The following is a 17,722-nucleotide window of genomic DNA, read 5'->3' on the forward strand; positions in this document are numbered from 1 at the left end:
GGGCCTCAGGCAGGCAGCACTGCCGGGCTGGAAATACCGCAGAGCATGCCCAACATGTAACACACGCCACTGATGACTGATTCCCGGAACAAAAACTGGGAATCAGGTTCTGTTAGAACAGAAAACCTAGAAGCTCAGCTGCAAATTTGTCTGTGAAGTGCAGGAGACTTAGCAGGAAGCAATGTCAGTTACAGGAGCAAGGAACACAGGAAAACAGGTGTCAGAGGGAAGCTGGGAGCACAGAGGAGGCTCGGTGAGGCACCTGCTGGCCAGGTGACGGCAGCACGGCCTCCCCACCCAGTCAGCAGCCAGCTCCATCACCCCAGTCAGTGCTGCATGGCTAGCTCTGGGGCTCTCTCGCTGGAGGGCCACAGACCCGGACACCTGTGGACTCTATCACCTGGAGATCACCTGTAACTTTGGGCAGCCGCCAGGGCACCCAGCCTGTGACCAGAGCCCCTGCCAAGCTCCCCCACAGCATCTCCCAGTGGCAATGTCTGCCCCAGGGCCTGGGCCCCAGCTGATCTCTGAGGCCCCGCCTATGCCCGTGGGTCCCTCCCACCTCCACACTCCCAGTTTGGCTCCCCTGACGTGGTGAAGACTATGAAGCATCGCAAGCTTCTCTGTGCTGAGAGCTCAGAGACATGCCCCGATCCCAGCAAACACATGGGCTTTCTTGCACCTAGCAGTCTGCCACACAGACCCAGTGTCCCGTGCCCTGCCGGGTCACAGGACACAGGACTTGGCAGTTCCACAGCAGACGCTGCCAGAGCCTCTCTGCAGCCCGGCTCTACCCCAACCCAGCTAAACCCCTATCTGAGGGCGAGCACAGGGTGAGGTCCCTCTCACCCTAGGGGGCACCCTGCACAGAGGTTCCTTTGTGGGAGAACAAGGAGGAGCCACACGTCCCCTGTGTGGGGGACTGAGGGGGGAAGGGCTTGCACTGGGGACACTCTTGGTGCTACAGATGGGGCCAAACAAGGGCCTTCCCTGTTGTCCTGCTCTCAGGAAAGTGCCCTGAAGGCCACTGCTCAGAGGCCATTCCAGTTCAGACGCTTCTCTTCATTCTCGCTCTCCTCGTCCATGACACCTGAGGGCTCTGTGGGACTCAGCTGGAAATGGGCATCTCCTTGACACCCCCATGCTCCTTCCTCTCTTCCCCCTGGCAGCCATTCCCCAAGCCTGCACAGGGCCCGAACACAAAGCTTTGTCATGAACCCAAAGCCAGAAGTGCCAGAATGACCTCGGAAATGTCCCAAGTCCCGCACAGGCATAGCTGGACTGTGGCCATGTGGTGACCCACTGCCAGCTGCACATCTGAGCTATAACACAAGAAGACTGCGGTGCCTCACCCTTCACCTGGTCTCCAGCCTCACTGCACCATCTGAGGTCTGCAGGGGTGTGTGGTGGCCCAGACTCCAAAGAAACAAGGCTCAGACCCTACCCTCCAGTCAGACTCAGTGCTGTGAGAAGTTCTATGAGGGGAAGGGAGGATGTGCAGATGCTGTGAGCATAGGAAGTGGGGGTGGAGGGGAGAGCTGTGCAGATCTGTGGGTATGGGGAGAGCAGAGGTAAGGGGAGGAGGGCTGTGCAGATCAGTGGGCATGAGGAGAGCAGAGGTGAGGGGAGGAGGGCTGTGCAGATCTGTGGGCACGGGGAGAGCAGGGGTGAGGGGAGGAGGGCTGTGCAGATCTGTGGGCACGGAGAGAGCAGGGGTGAGGGGAGGAGGGCTGTGCAGATCTGTGGGCACGGGGAGAGCAGAGGCTCCGTTGACGAGCCCTTCCCAAGCTCTTGCTGGGAAAGCTCAGGTATGAGAAGAGCCTAGGGCATCAAGCCAGATGGAAACTAATGCCAATGCAGAGGCCAGGCCAATGGGTGGGCCCAGAGCCCCAGAGCCTTGCACTTCCTGAGCCCCACAACACGGTGCCTGCCCAGGCTGTGGACACTGACCCCAGAACATGCAGAGCATAGTTAGAGGCAGCAAAGGGCTGGAAAGAGTCCAGTAGAGACGATGGTTGCCTTGCATGTGGCTGACCCTGGTCCAGTACCCTGAACAATCCTCTGAGCCCCACCAGAATTGAGCCCTGAGCACAGAGTCAGGAGTGAAACCTGAGCACAAAGCCAAGAGTGAGTCCCGGGCACTGGTGGCATGGTCCTAAGCCCAAACCAGACAAGCACGGATCAGACACTCCAGCCTAGCCTCTCTCGCTGTGAATGACCAGCCCAGCTCGTGAAGTAGACTATGTCCAGCTCTGTACAGTGGGAGGTCTCAGATGTGGGCTGTGGAAAATTCAGCATTTACTAAAATCGGCTAAAGATAACTCCTTCCTTCATTCATCTCTGACCCACAAGGTCCCGACCACAGAGTGGCCAGAGTCAGGAAAATCAGCAACAACTTGCCAGAAAAAGGTGGAGGAAGAGAAACAAAAGAAGCAAAGAAAATATCTTTGCAAAAAACAGATACAGGAAAAAGCAATTCTTACAATGGAAATTAGCACACAAGCTGAATTCTCAAAGAAATAATAGAAATCAGATGATTATGGAAAAAGTACATCCAAATAACAGTAGAATAATTTCCAACCTAGAATTCAATATCCTGTGCCTGCAGCTTTCATGAATTAAAGTGAAATAAAGATATTTACAGACAAACAAAACTGGAGGGAGTTCATCAGCAGCAGAACTTAAATACTAAAGGATGTTCTTCAGGCAGGCGGAGGAGGAGTGGCTGGCAGCCAGGAGCGGGCAGGAGGGGTCAGGGATGCAGAGGTCGCAGACGTGCGAGGCTCACTGAGGCAGCAAGCGCCACACCTGACAGTGACCAAGACGTCTGGGAAGAGGCGTGGGCGCACAGCTGAGCCAGACGGACATATCACATTTCCAGGACACGCAGATAGCGGTTGGCCATGAATCCTGGGTGGAACGAACCAGGGTCTGGCCTGAAGGAGCTGCTCTGACTGACTCCAGCTCAAGATCTTGGTGGCGGAGCACAGTTCCTGAGCAGAGATGGGGGGACTTGAGAGCAGCACGACAATGTGTGTCCATGTCGCACTCAGAGACCCTGGGGCGGGGGGACGGGGTCAGCAGTGCGTGGTGCAGGGAGGCACAGCTTGTCTGTGAGAGCTGCTTCTTCCCTCGCTCCCCAGGTCTCTGACAGCAGCAACCACAGACAATCACAAAGGAAAACTAGCAGGAGTGGGAGAAGGCAAAATCACCAATCCCCAGAGCAGTCAAAAACCAAGGGAAAAGGAGAACCAAGAAACAAGGACGAGGGGGTGTGGAGCACGCTGGGGACATGAAGCAACTGGTCAGGAAGCGTCGCATCACCAAGGGTAGCGAATAGAGTCCCAGGGTCGGACAGGTCAGACAGCGGCTACTCAGAGGGGCTGCTTCAGAGTGCAAGAACAAAACTGGGGCTGGAGCGATAGCACAGCGGGTAGGGCGTCTGCCTTGCACTCGGCTGACCTGGGTTCGATTCCCAGCGTCCCATATGGTCCCTCGAGCACCGCCAGGAGTAATTCCTGAGTGCACGAGCCAGGAGTAACCCCTGTGCAACTCCGAGTGTGACTCAAAAAGCCAAAAAACAAACAAACAAGCAAACAAACAAACTTCTCTCCATCTTGAGGAAAGAGAACCATGCACGACGACAACACCACTCAGTGCCCCTTTATGGCCACCCCAAGTCTGCGGCACAGAGATCGGTTTCCGGGCTCTCCACTGAGCAGGCCCTCTGGGGTCAGGCGTGACGGGGACTGCGGGGCCACTGGCGGGAGAGGCCCAAAAAGGGGTCCCCTGTGGCCATCCACCCAGCAACCCTGTCAGGAGACACCGTGCGCCTTGGGGAATGAAGGTTCCAAACCGCCCCCCCACCCTCGGGCACCCTTGCTTCCCAGGGGGTGTTGGGGGATCCTCAGCCAACCTGGCTGGCGGTGCTCTTTAGATGGGGGGAGGGGTGGACCTGGGTAGTTCGGCTGCAAGGTGAGCCCCTTCACCCCTACTCTCACTTCCGCAGCCCTGCTCTGAAGACCCGTGGAGGGAGGCACCAGGGCTCCCCAGAAGAGCCCGAGAAAGTGCTCAGAGAGACTTTTCAGGAGAGGAAGGCAAAGTCCAGTCCGTCATGCTCTGGCTGCCACGCTGGACTCTGGGCCTCAGCGTCCCTGCAAGCGGGCAGGGGTCTCCTCCTTATGCTCCAGAGAGCTAGACACAGATGGGGGACATCGAACAGCCTCAGGGCTGGGTCCCCCACGGCAGCTGACTCCGGGCTATGGGCTTGAGCTTGAGCTGTCACAGCACAGGGACCAACTGGGAACCCCTGGCACAGCAGGAGACTGGCGACCCACCCCACCCAATACAGCAGGAGGCTGGGGCCGCCCCCACCTGCCACAGCAGGAAGCCAGGACCTCCCCCAACTCAGCACAGCAGGAGGCCAGGAGCACCCCACATCCCCCACCCCTGTCCCCCAGCTCTGGCCTTCAGGAATGTGGCCCTGAGCCCTTTCACAGAGCCAGAGCCAGAAATTCAGCACCTGCGAAACAACTGCAAACAAGACCCAAGGCAGGACCAGACCAGTAGGCCAAGCACCTGCCTGGCAGTGGCAGAACAGCTGCTCAGAAAGATGTATGCACAGTCTGTGCACGCAGTGGAGGGAACGTGGACACCACTGATGGCCCTGAGGGCTCACAAGCACCCTGACAGAAAGCGACACGACCTCCTGTCTGTGAGAGAAGAGGCCGGGCTGCTCCAGACAGGGCACCCGAGAACCCCCGCACAGCTGCTGCCCACGTGGCCTTAGGAAGGAGCAGGCACGCACGGAGCAGAAGTGTCATCAGGAGAAACCAGGGCTGGGATTCGCCCAAGACTCAGAGTCATCAGCCACGAAATCCCGAAGTTCAGCAAATGGGAAGAAAGAAACATAAACAGTGCTGCTTACTCAGTCAAAACACCGAGAAAACAAAGAGGGCGCGTTGGGGGCCACAGAGACAGTGGCACTAGATCCCACGGCAAACGCCATCTGATTCCCAGCAGCAAGAAAGATCACCACAGAGGCGGGGTGGTGGGGTGGTGGGGGCTGGGGTGGGGGTGGTGGGGGCTGGGGTGGGGGTGGTGGGAGGGATACTGGAGGAAATGGGCACTGGTGGAGGGATGTAAATGAAATGCAAACATGAAAGTTCATAAGTTTATAACTGTACCCCACGGTGATTCACTAATAAAAATTAAAAAAAAAAAATCACAGCTGGCCAGCTGAAAGACTGTGGTCAAGGCTGATCTGCCAGAAAAACACAGGCAGAACATGAATGCTTTCATACAATGATTAAAACTCCAGGCCATTTTCAGTTTGAAAGAAAACTAAAGAAAATCAAGAGAAAAGAGTAAAAGCAAATGAATATAAAAATACTGGCAAGTTAAAGCAATCGTAACAGAGGCTTGTAGGGTTGTATCAGACATGGTGGTACAAAAGGCAAGGCGTTTAGAAAGAACTAAACTGTTGTAAACCTACTTTGAAAAGTGGCAAAAATGTAGTCTTTAATACGGGAGCTCTGACTGTAATCTCCTTAGGATAAGAACTAAAAGAATAACACAGAAAAAAGCTAGAGAGAAGATTAAGCGGAACAATAAACAATGGAATGTTGTGGAAAAATAAAAGTGGAGAGAACAAAGTGCCAAAGGCAGGCACGAGACAGAAGCTGTTTCTAGACAGGCCACCAAGGGCCCGGCAAGAGACTCAGAAATATGGTGAGGGGGCCAGAGGCCACGCTGGGGGGTGGGTCACGGACCAAGTGTGCAGAGAAGTCACGCCCTGCACTGCTGCTGGGCAGAGATGGACCAACCATGCTGAAACCAGCCGCCAGCCCGTGCCCAACAGGACAGCAGGCCCTGGCCAGGAAACCGCCAAGAAGCCAGTGAGGCTGAGTCCAGGACAGGGGCCCAAGAGAGTGCAGTGGTCAGTGCTCACCTGCAGTCTACCCCAGTGCCACCAGGACTGTACAGTCTCCCAACACCTCTAAGAGTGACCCTGAGCACAGAGCCAGGTGTAACAGAACAAACAAAACTCCAAGTCACCTCCTGCAGGAGCACTGTTTGACAAGTCCAGCTGGGCAGGGAGACAGCCTCATGGCGGAGGACTCAAGGAGACAGAGAAGAAGGGCCCCCACTCTGACTCTGCTTCCATCAAGGTGGCTCAGCCCAGGGCACACGTCTCCACACGCTCCTCAGGGTCCTTTCCCCAGGCACTCCCTCCAGAAAGCACACCCGGGTCCCTTGACTCCCGAGCCGACAGCAGACAGGAGCCCTTCCAGTTCCCAGGCTCTGTCCTGCGCAGACTCCCCCACCCCCAGCCCCACCCTCAGGGCTAGGAGCAAGGGAAGGAGGAGAGAATGCTTTTACAAAGTCACCACCCTGGGGCTGGAGCGATAGCACAGCAGGCAGGGAGTTTGCCTTGCACGCGGCAGACCTGGGTTCGATTCCTAGCATCCCATACGGTCCCCTGAGCACTGCCAGGAGCAATTCCTGAGTGCATGAGTCAGGAGTAACCCCTGAGCATCTCCAGCACATGTTCCAGCTCTACATTCCCGCTTCTCTGTGGAGAGTCACCTCCTCCTGGAAGCCACCCAACATCAGCAACAGCCCACAGTCAGAAATGCCACCCGCCCGCTCCTGCTCCACATGACTCAGGGTCAGAATGCAGTGACATCCCAGCTCTTGGCCTCTCCAGACATGAGCTGTGGGCCTCAGGGACCAGCCCAGGACAGCCCAGTCACTGGCCTCCCGAGGACCCCCAGGGCTGCTGTGACCCTCCGCCCAGGCTCTGGAGATTTCCGCCTGCATCCTGGGGTGTCAGGCAGGGTCCCTCTGCTTGAAGAGCCCCTGACAGCCCTGACCTGCTCACCTGTCAGGTGCACACATGCACATCGCGCTCGCGTGCACACACATAAACACACACACACACACACACACACACACACACACAACACATAGAGTCAGCTACCGCGACCTGACCATCTGCCGGCACAATGGGCCAGGCCTCTGCTGGGAGCAGCACCAAGCTCGGAAACCACGTGGGTCTGGGAGCTCCGACAGATGCATCTAAACCACAAGCACCCCACAGAGGACCTGGCCGCGCTCAGGGAGACCCAGGCCACAGAGCATCTCCCCTGGTCCACCGACAAGGTGTCCACAAGTCAGCCACGCCAGCCGTTCTGCCCACTTTATGCATGTCTTGTCTTGACGCCAGGGGATCTGGGTGACCTGCTGGGACTGACCCAGGCCCGGGGCACCAGCTGCCCCTGCGCTGCCACATGCAGAGCCCTGCAGAGCAGAATTAAGTGTTTGCTCTGGCTGTAGAATATGGGAGGAGGCCAAGTCGGACTCTCCTGCCATGACTCAGCAGCCGTGCCAACCCGGGAGCTGGCCACAGCTCAGCAGGACTGTCACCACATGCCCCAGTCCAAACTGTCTGAGCAGGCCCTGAGCCGGCGCACCCCGGCCACACCCCACTCCCAGGGCACATATCCTGGGTGGTAGGACCAAGAGCGACCCAGTCTGCTTCTGTGGGGCAGCCACCCCACCCTGAACACCACTGTTCTCCACAAGAACTGACTTGTGGGGCCGGGAGACAGTTCAGCATTTGAGCGGTTTCCACTCCTGAAGGTCCTGGGGACTACTGGGACAGCCGGGGGGGGGGGGGGGTCCCTGGCACCTCGGAGCCCAAGCAAGCATCCTTGGGCCCCTATGCAAAAGCCACGGCCCAGGCTGGGACCCTAGACCTCCAGAGCAATACTTGGGAGCCCTCCAACAAACAACACAAGCTCTTAGCATTTACAAACCAAACAGGAGTGGGGCATGGGACAGGGGAGGAGTGCAGGGCATGTGGGGACAGGAGTGGACGGCATCCGATGCCCAAGTGAGCTCTGGAAGCAGCCAGGTCAGCCTCGGGAGGGAGAAACCACACAGGAGCCACCAGCAGGCAGACACTAGCAGCCACGCACCCCACCCGCCGTGGCCCGTGCACCCCGCCCACAGGACATGGCCAGCAGGCCATGCGTCCCTCATGCCCCGCCCCTCTCCCATGGCATTCGTTCGAGGCTGGTGGCATGTACCTGGCTTTCTCTCCCCTCCAGGGGTGTCGGGGTCTGCTCAGCAAAGCCACTCTTCCCGAGGCCACCCACAGAGCCACTAACCTCGTCCACATTCTCGAAGGCATTGATGACATCGTAGGGCAGACAGGATAGGAGGTCGATGACAAACCACGTCTTCAGGTAGTTCATGCGGATGAGCTTGGGGTCAGAGATGACCTCCCCCGCCGGCCCCACAAAGGTGGTGTGGAAGTTGAGCACAATGTCCACCAGGAAGATGACATCCACGATGCTGTCCACCACCAGCCAGGCCACGTTGTTCTGCCTGGTCTTGAAGGAGACGTTGTAAGGGACCAGGATGGCCGTGTAGAAGGTGAGGATGAGGATGACCCAGTCCCACGTGGTCTTGAACACGCAGTAGTGCAGGATGATGTGGGGTGGAGTCTTGGGCGCCTCCTGCTTGTACTGGGGGAGGATGTCGGAGCCCAGCTGGAGCACCTGCCCACGAGCAGGCAAGAGAGACGCGGTCAGGAACCCCGGGAGCCTCGGACACCACGACTGCTCTCAGGAGTCCCTGGCTCAGAGGGCTCTGCTGTGGCTGCACTGGGTGAGCCCAGGGCACCGAGGCTAGTGGCGCCTCTTCCCCACACGGCAGCCCCGCCCGCTGTGCACACATGCCACAGCCCCTTTCTCCATCACCCACTGAGTCCCAGCAGCTCCTTCTTCCTGGTGTGGGACTGAGCACTGCAGCGAACATGGTGATCTACTTTGTTTTTCTGTGTTTAAGCCACACCTGGCGATGCTCAGGGGTTACTCCTGACTCTGCACTCAGGAATCACTCTTGGCAGTGCTCAGGGGAGCCTATGAGATGGCAAGAATCAAACCCTGATCAGCATTGCCGGCTGCGTTAACCACCCTGCCCTCCAGCCCCCAGTATGTCTGTCTTTCCCATGAAGGCTTCTGTTTGGGGGGCACATGCCAAGAAGCGGGTTCTGTCCACTTGCACATGACAGCTTGGCTGGAGGAAGGGAGATGCTAAGTGAAGTCAGTGACGGAGAAGGAGATGCTGGAGGAGCTCACGTATTTGAGGGGCACAGCGACAGGACAGGGGCATGGAGGGTGAACAATGGCAAAGCCCAGGGCCCGTGTGACTGGGATGAGACTCCAGGAAGGAGGCTGCCTCATCTGGCACGGGAGATGGGTCTGCCCAGCTCGGTGATGGTGGGCACTGAGTCGTGGAGCACATCACCCAGAGAAACAAGACTATCTGCCACGGAGGTGATGTCGAGGAGAGGATTGGGGGTTCCAGGGTGGGGTGTTTGGCATGGGGGTACTGAGTGCTAGGAGCCCTGTTAGAGGATTTGTAGATTCTGGTGCCCAAATAAAAGAGCAAAATCAAATTGGAAAGATATCATAAACAACGGCAGGGTGCTTCTTACCTGCTGGGGCAGAGGTGTCCAGAACTCTCCCCACACTCACGCACTCACGGACCCTGTGGCTTAATGATCACCATGACGGGCAGGTGCAACGCCCTCCACTGCCTGTCGGCCTGGCCCAGCACTATGGGTACCACAGCCCGAGCCCGACTCAGAGCACTGCAAGGTGGGGTGAGCCCCCAGGGCTGGCACAGGAGGACGCAGAGGGCAGGACCAAGCAGGCAGGATCAAACAAGAGCAATGATCAGCTCTGAGCAGGAGCGCAGATGGTGCGTTAGGGTGAGAAGTGGTGGCACCCCGAGGGCAGACACAGCGGGTCTGATAAGGCACTGACCCGCACCCCGACTCTGCAAGAACACAAAACAAGCAAGGAAAATCTGGGGCACTGGCCACCGTGCAACCATCAAGAAACTCGCCACTCTAAGGAGCTGGGCCGACCTCGCAGACGGGGCGCGGGTGCCCCCAAGCCTCCTCACGCACACCAAACCGAGCTTGAGAGCACGCTGCTCCCGGGGACAGAGACAACAGGGGAGTGACCAGCCCCAAGTCCAAGCCACGCTGTCAAGCCCTCTGTGGGCTGAGGAGGAGGCCTGAGTGGGGGTGAGGGGTGGCTAAGGCACAGTAAACTCAGGGCAAGCAGAAACACACAGATCCAATAGGGGCAAGCCGAAAGGCAGTACCAAAAGGCAAATTCTCAAGAAATATTTTCTTAAAGAGGGCTGGAGAGAGAGGACAGTGGGGAGGGCACTTGCCTTGAATTTATTCAGCCAGGTTCAGTCCCCAGCACCCCTTAGGGTCCCCCAAGCCCCAACAGGAGTGATGACTGAGTACAGACCCAGGAGCCAATCCTGAGCACCACTGGGTGTGACCCAAAATCCAAACAATAAAAAAGTTCAAAGGGGAAGAGAAGAGAAGGGGAGGGCAAGGGAGGGGAAGGGAGGGGAGCAGAGGGGAGGAAAGGGGAGGGAAGGGAAAGGAAGGGAAGGGAAAGGGAGGGAAGGGGGAAGTCTCGAATTTGCAGTGTGAGTCCCACTCAAGGGTAGAGGATAAGATAGAACAAGGTGAGGAAAGGAGGAAATGATAAAGAGCAGAAGCTGGAAACGTTGAAACAAGAGAGAGAGGTGGGGAGAGGGAGGGAGGGGGGAAGAATCAGCAGAGACAGAGCAATGAAAGGAGAGAGGAGGAAGCCACACCCCAGTCTCTCTTCCACAGATGCAAGGTTCCTTCATCAACAATGGGCAACAGGATTGCACAATATGTGAAGAGAATTACGGACAGCGGTGTATGCCTAGGTATAGGATTGGTTCCATATTCCAGAATTAATCAGTGCCATTCACGGATGTGGCAAACCAGGTGACCCTATCAAGTGACGCAGAGATAACCTTCAACAAAATCTAACACCCATTCATGATAAAAACTCAGAAAAAAATATAGGAGTGGAGAACTTCAATTTGAAAAATAGCACCAAATTTAATGGTGAAAATTTTGCCCTTCTGATCAAGAAAAAGGCAATATAATAACTTACACTACACTTATTCTGTGTGATTCAAATGCTGCAATACTGAGGGAAAATAGAAGGAAAGGCGTCCAGATCAGGAAGAAAGATAAAAAACTATTTCTGTATGCGAACACACAGTGGTCTCCACAGAACATCCCTGGGGAGTACCTGGAATCCTTCCACAGCTGAGTGACTGCACCGAGACACGTGGCCTGCCACGACACTTTTCTCCATAGTGGACACCAAAACCACGTGGCCCCACCTGCAGCAGCCCCCAGCAGTACTCAGGATTCGGCGTGGAAAACTGTGGGGCACAGACAGTGGATACCATGAGATGCTGGTAACGGAGATCAAGATGTATGAGCAGGGAAGACGGCTCAGAGAATGGGGGTCCCAGCCCCCTCGGGGCCCAGGGTCTCAGCACTGGGGCTGAAGCAGCAGGCACGTGAGGCACCCTGGAGTCCCAAAAAAAAAAAAAGGGACAGAGGCAGAGGGAGCAGTTCCCGGCCCTGACCCACAGCATGGCTGCTCAGACCGTGCCAGCCCTGCAAAGGGGACATGGGGCCCTCGATGGAAGGAAGAGGGTATTTTACCCACGGGCCACAACAGCATCTCACAACCCACCTGGAGAGGAGATCTAAAACAGCAGGGTGGTAGGGACTGACCTCAAAGCTCCCCAGCTCAGGTTCAGGCCCTCTGGGCACTGCCAGGCGGGTGGGGACCCCCAGCATCAGAGGCCTGCACGGTGCCACACCCTGGGTCCCTATGTCGAACCACCAGCCCAGTGGGCGGGGCTGGAGCAGGAGCAAGAGCCGACGCTGAGCCCTGGCAGGAGGCCAGGCCACCAGCTCCAGGCAAGCACTGCATGCACGTGTGGGTGCACGAGCACGTGAGCGGCACAGCAGGGCTGGGGAGGTAAGGGCGGGCTCGACAGGCTCTGAGGCATGGGGCAGTGGCAGGGTTGATTTGGGACCTCCTGGCACTAAGCTGAGCCCCTAAAGATCAGTTCAGAGGGGAGTGGAGCAGGACACAGGGCAAAGGGAGGCTGTCCGGCGGGAGGGCAGGAGCGGATGGAGTTACGCGCACATACGCACTGTCAAGCTCCCAGAAAGGCCCAGCCGGCCAGCAGGCGTGGCTCTGGGCTATTAAAGAAACAGACAGGTTATGAAGGCTCTGGATGGGAAGAGGGAGGCTAGCAAGCAGTGCGACCAGGGCTCCTTCCAAAGGCCTAGATCAAGCATGGTCAGGAAATGGGCCAGAGGACCAGCTCAGGGAAGGTACCTGCCTTGCAGACGACCAACCCCAATTCAATCCCCAGAGCCCCACCAGGAGAGACACCAGAAGCAAACAAGAAACAAAGCACCGGGAACAGAAGTGCCAGGTGGGCAGAAAGCACAAGGCACCATGTGCTGGAGGAGGAGGAGCAGGGAGCGCACACCCATCACTTCTAGGGGCTCTGGGCCCCAGGACACAGTCCCCATAGCTCTCCACGCCCAGGCAGAGGGGGGTGAAGGCGGGGGTATGGGAGAGCAGGCAGGACCCTGTGGGTGGGGTAGGACCCACCTGGGCGGGAGCAAGGCTGTGGGGACGGCAGAGGGGCTTCCATGTCTGGTGTGTGTTCTGTGAGGGTGTGAAGGGCAAACGGGCAACATCCCATGCGAGGGGGACGGGAAATCTCGGGGGCTCTTTCGCAAACCTCACTGGGGTCACTGACACAACTGCTCTGCGGGGGATGGCACCCCAGAACTGAAGACACACTCTGCATCTCCAGGTGCTGCTGGCCAGCGGGGCCCAGACGCAGGGGCCTGTCCCCTCCAGCCACAGCGGCACAAGAGCTGCTCTCTGAGCTGGGTCCAGGGACTTCCCCCTTTCCCACCACCAGACTCCTGAGCCCCCCCAGACTGGTCCCTGGTCCTCAGGCCCCTTGAGCACCCCCTGAGCTCCCCTCCTCCAAGCACAGCACCCAGACACCCCCCTGGAAACAAGGCATTGGTGGCCGGGAGGAGAGGACAAGTCCTGGGCAGAAACTGAGCAGGAGGCATGGCCAGTCACCAGGGTGCAATCACAGGGCTCGGGTGTGGGGTCAGCCTCTGAGCAAACAAGACTGCACACCCCCCACCCCAGCCTGCTGGCTCTGTCCCGCCTATTTATAGGCCGTTTTCCATGATGTATTTGATCTCCTGCAGAAGATAACAACAGCCAACGCTGCTGACCCTCAGCCTTGACACCATGGCCCAGTCATGGGGCACCCTGGGCCATGATGGTGGGGGGGCCTCCTTCCCCTGGGCCCCTCCCTCTTCCTGGGAACACTTCAGCCCATGGTGCAGGCCTGTTATGAAGAGAAGAGATGGGGGGAGCACGACTCAGCACTCCTAGGGGCCACAAAGAAGTGGCCACCGAGACCTTCCCCCTCACTGGCTGCGTGGACACTCGACAGCACCATCTGGGCCTTGTGCGGTGCGAGTGATGCGAAGGAAGTGAATCCCGCAGCCCCCAGCCCTCCTGGAAGGCCCAGCCAGAGACTGCACACATCAACAACATCCCCCGGAGCAAAAGGCGCAGTGCCCCTTGCCTGTGGCTAAGAAGGTACTAGAAGGGAGGTGGCCCCTGGACCAAGGCCTCATGAGGCAAAGTCCAGCTGTCGGCTGATGGGGGGTGGTGAGCAGAGCAGATCAGGGCTCAGTGACCTGAGAGCAGCTAGAGTGTGACAGGGCACCTGGGGCTGCCCAGAGAAGCAGCAGGCGTGCGAGCCAGCCATAAGCTCAACATGTGCCACAGAACCAACAAGAAGGCACAAGAGGGTCTGCGCCTGAGCAGAGCCAGCCAAGCAGCTTGGCTGTGGCATGGACAGAGCAGAGGTGCGGGGGAGCCAGACCGTTTCTTCCCAGTGGGCGCCCACCCCATCCCCCCCACACAGTCCTTCCCGCTCCCAGCCACGGGAGCACTTGGGGCCAACAGAAAAGAGCCACCGGAGGCAGGAGGGGCTGAGACTGAGACAGCAAAAATGGGCCGGAGGGTGGATATGCAGGGGAGGGCCGTGTGAAGGGTGAACACGTGGAGGAGAGACATGTGGAGGAGGGCCATGTGGGGGCGGGACACACGGGAGGTGGACACATGGTGGTGGGCACTTGAGGGGACGGCAGGCAGCCCTGGACGGCAGCACAAACTCCTCAGACCTCTGTGCAAAGCCACCGCATGCAGCACCCCGCAGACAGAGTCCTGGGGTGGGGAGCGGCACAGCTGTGCCCACTGCTCTGTGTCCTGACCGGCTGCACTTACACAAGATGTCGGCCTTGCTGGGGCCGGTCAGGACAGCCACCTGACTGGCTCTACAACTGCGAGACGCTCTCCTCACTTCTGAAAGAAAGCCAACGTCAGGGTACAGTGCTAGTGGGAAACTGGCAGTGTGCAAACACTTGTGCACAGCCACAAGCACACAACAACACGTGCCTGTGGACAGAACCTCAGGACAAAACTGCACCAACGCCAGCAGCAGAGAAACAAGTTCCAGGCTTGTACTCTTTTTTTTTTTTTTTTTGAAGTAACAGATTTTATTTTAGAGGGTTTTAGGGAAAGAGGAAGGGATAAGTGGAAAAGAAAAAAACAGCAGGAGTAACACGCTCAAGAGAGAACGCGGGTTCCTCCGAGGATCAAGAGAGCTCTACACACATCCTAGCACTGGACACGAAAGCATGAAAGTACACATCTCAAGGGGGGAGATGCGGGCGACACATGTGCTCGGCCACGTGGGCACAAGCAGCACATGGCTCAGGCAGCATATGCGCCCAGAGCTCTGATCTTGACTTACAAAACTTCTGCTTGTGAAAGTGAGAAACTGGGAACCTACTGAGGAAGGAAATAGCATAAAAACACAAATGCTTATTCTATGACTGATGAAACCTCTCTGATGTTCTGGAAGAATTCTAAATTAAAACCAAAAATACCAGCCTGAGCCCACCAGTGCAGACCCCGGAGGAACCCCTGAGCACTGCAGGTGCGCCTCCCTCTCCCCCCAAAGAAAATAAAACCCAAAAGGAAAAAACCAAAAAGCTGCCCACAAGGAGGCTCAGTGAGCTGGTCTGACCCGCCGGATCCCTGCGAGCCAGACACCACCAGGACCTGCGGCGGCGGGCTCTGCCACCCGGATGGACACAGCAGCTTTGAAGGGAAAGTGAGTTCTTCTCTCAAAGCACTTCAAGGAAAATTCCCAAACAGATTTAAATTTTTAAAAAAAGGAAATTGGGATATATCATACAGGATGACTACATCGTTGTTTTAGGAAAGTGTATTGAGCAAGTGGCTGACCCTGGCTCACTCCCTGGCACCACATAGAGTCCCTCTGAGCCCCACAAGAATGATCCAGAGTCAACCCTGAGCACTGTGGGGTGCTCCCTGAGCACTGAACCAGGAGTCAGACCTAAGACTGCAGAGTGTAAACCCGAGAAACAGTGAACACTTCACTTTTTTCACTTTATTCCTCTATGCTTTAAGATCTGGTAAAGAACTTATTTTACAAATGAAAACCAAACCAAACTTTTAGGCTCCAAAGAGGGAACTAGCATGTCTGTGGGAATACAGACTGCAGCAGTGGCTGCCTGGCTGATCTGAGCACCTGAACCCAGTCTATGCCACTTCACTCTGCTCTGGGAGCCACAGAATCATTTTGTTTGTTCATTTGTTTGCTTGTTTTTGTTTTTTGCTTTTTGCTTTTTGGGTCACACACAGCCATGCTCAGGGGTTACTCCTGGCTCCGCATTCAGGAATTACTCCTGGCAGTGCTGGGGGACCGTATGGGATGCTGGGGATCAAACCAGGTTGGCCGTGTGCAAGGCAAATGCCCTCCCTGCTGAGCTATTGCTCCAGCCCCCAGAATCGGTTTCTGAACCCTTCTGAACACCAACAGGGAGAGAAAGGACTGCAAGCAGAAGTCCTGACAGCCACTGAGCACTGGCTGCCGAGCACATGGAGGAGAGATGGCGCATCAGAGGGGTCGCCTGAGGTGGGGGTCCACACTTCTGGCATGCCTAGTCAGCTTTACTTGATTCCTCGCACATCCGGAGTATGCCTGCCCCTCCCTCCTTACCCCCCACCCCCCGAAAGAAACGGTCTGAGGTCAGCATGGACCTGTTCCGCAGAGGGCACCAGCCCCAGGGCAGCCTCCCGTGGCAGACAGAGAAGGCAGGACTGCATCACCCCCGAGCTGGGACTCACCTCGGCCAGGCGGGAGTGTTTGTGCACGTTCTCTCCCCGCTGCACGCTCGGCGCCAGCTGCTGCAGGACGCCCCGGCTGCTGGTCAGTGCTCTGGTCAGCCGTGCGAACTTCCCCCAGCCTGAGGGGACAGGGCACGGCAGGTCAGAGGCAGAGGGAAGCACACACCCACCCTGACCCCAGACAGCGCCAATGGGTCCTGGAAGCAAGTCCAGGGCACCCACTGGAACCCACTGTTCAGACACAGGGGACAGCTGCCCCCGCATCCACACACATGCACACACAGACACAGAGCACACACAAATACACATGCAAGTATGAAAACATGCACACACACACACACACACACACACACCCTTGCGGGGTTCTGGACAGAGCTGAGCAGGCTAGTCCCACTACTCAAACAGGGAACCTAAGGCACAGAGCTCTCTCCTGCCAGCTCCAGCCAGGCAGTCCCTGCCTTGCAGTCTCTGACTGGGGGTGCTCAGGGTGCCTCCCCACCAGCCCCAGCAGCAGCCCCAGATTTAGGACTCAGGGGCAGACTGGATTTGGGGTGCCTGTGGGGGCAGGTCTGCTCTGGTGAAAGCTGGAAGCATGAGGGCCTGGCCCCTCTGCCCCCGAGGCACGCCAGCCACCCGCACTGCATGCCTGCGCCTCAGTGACCCACAAGCAAAGCGCAGTGGCCGTGGTCAGCACTGGGCTCTTCCAGGCCAGCCAGAGGGTCCCCTTCCTGTCACAGCATGGGGCTAGAAGCTGCCCGTGCCCATGAGGCTCGACTCGTGCCCGAGGGACAGTCCGACTCTGGGTGTGTCCAGGGAGAGCCCCGTGCTGCCCTCTGAGGTCCCCACGGGAGTCATAATTCCAGCACACGGAGGCAGGGACAGCCCCAGCACCCCCAGATACCTTTGCACGAGTCATCCTCGATGGGCTGCTTGAACGCCGTGATGTCACTGAACGTGCAGAGAAACAAGACCACTTTGTCCTGCTCGTTGCGAATCGGGGCAATTTTCACAAAGAACCACACAGGGGTCCCTAAGGAGAAAGGAAGAGGGTCGGCCCTGCCCGCTCAGGGCGGGGAGACTGGCACAGAGGCCCTGCACACCTGCGAGCGACTGCACCCCAAACTCTTTCTGGCTGGAATTAGGCCTGTGGAAACAGGAAAGCCGGCCAGGCCCACCAGCACCCATGGCCAAACCCCTGCAGCCCTGGAGATGGGGGTCATACCCCATTCAGAGCAGAAAGTGCCCCCCTCCCCCAAGGAAAAACACAAGTAAAGGCCAGGAAAAAGGACGAGAAGGCAGTGACCTCCCAGAAGAGCGCTCACCAAGGCACATCACGGGGGAGCCCTGCGGCTCTCTGGAGCCTGCCCACTGCCCACCCCCATTGCTAGACTGATGTGTAACCAGGGCTGGATGGACGGTGCAAGAGGCCAAGGCCACACTGCTCCTGTGCTCGGCACAGAATGAGCCCAGAGCACTGCCAGGTGCAGTCTGGGCTGTGGTTAGAGAGG

At 57.5% G+C, this 17,722-nt stretch overlaps 1 protein-coding gene across 2 annotated transcripts in view; it reads right to left on the reverse strand.

The window, feature by feature from the left end:
• The window catches only part of KCNH1 (potassium voltage-gated channel subfamily H member 1), a 64,813-nt gene that overhangs the window by 30,176 nt on the left and 16,915 nt on the right, over positions 1–17,722 (reverse strand). The window contains exons 4-6 of one of the 2 annotated variants that reach the window (XM_055144964.1): positions 17,116–17,244; positions 16,215–16,333; positions 8,175–8,567 (exon numbers count right to left, since the gene is read on the reverse strand). In XM_055144964.1, the coding sequence (XP_055000939.1) occupies positions 8,175–8,567; positions 16,215–16,333; positions 17,116–17,244 (641 nt within the window). Of the gene's footprint in view, positions 1–8,093; positions 8,568–16,214; positions 16,334–17,115; positions 17,245–17,722 lie in introns of both variants that reach the window. The other variant, XM_055144963.1, reaches the window with a different exon arrangement.

Source organism: Sorex araneus, chromosome 7 (genome assembly GCF_027595985.1).
Source record: "Sorex araneus isolate mSorAra2 chromosome 7, mSorAra2.pri, whole genome shotgun sequence".
Classification (NCBI taxonomy): Eukaryota; Metazoa; Chordata; class Mammalia; order Eulipotyphla; family Soricidae; genus Sorex; species Sorex araneus.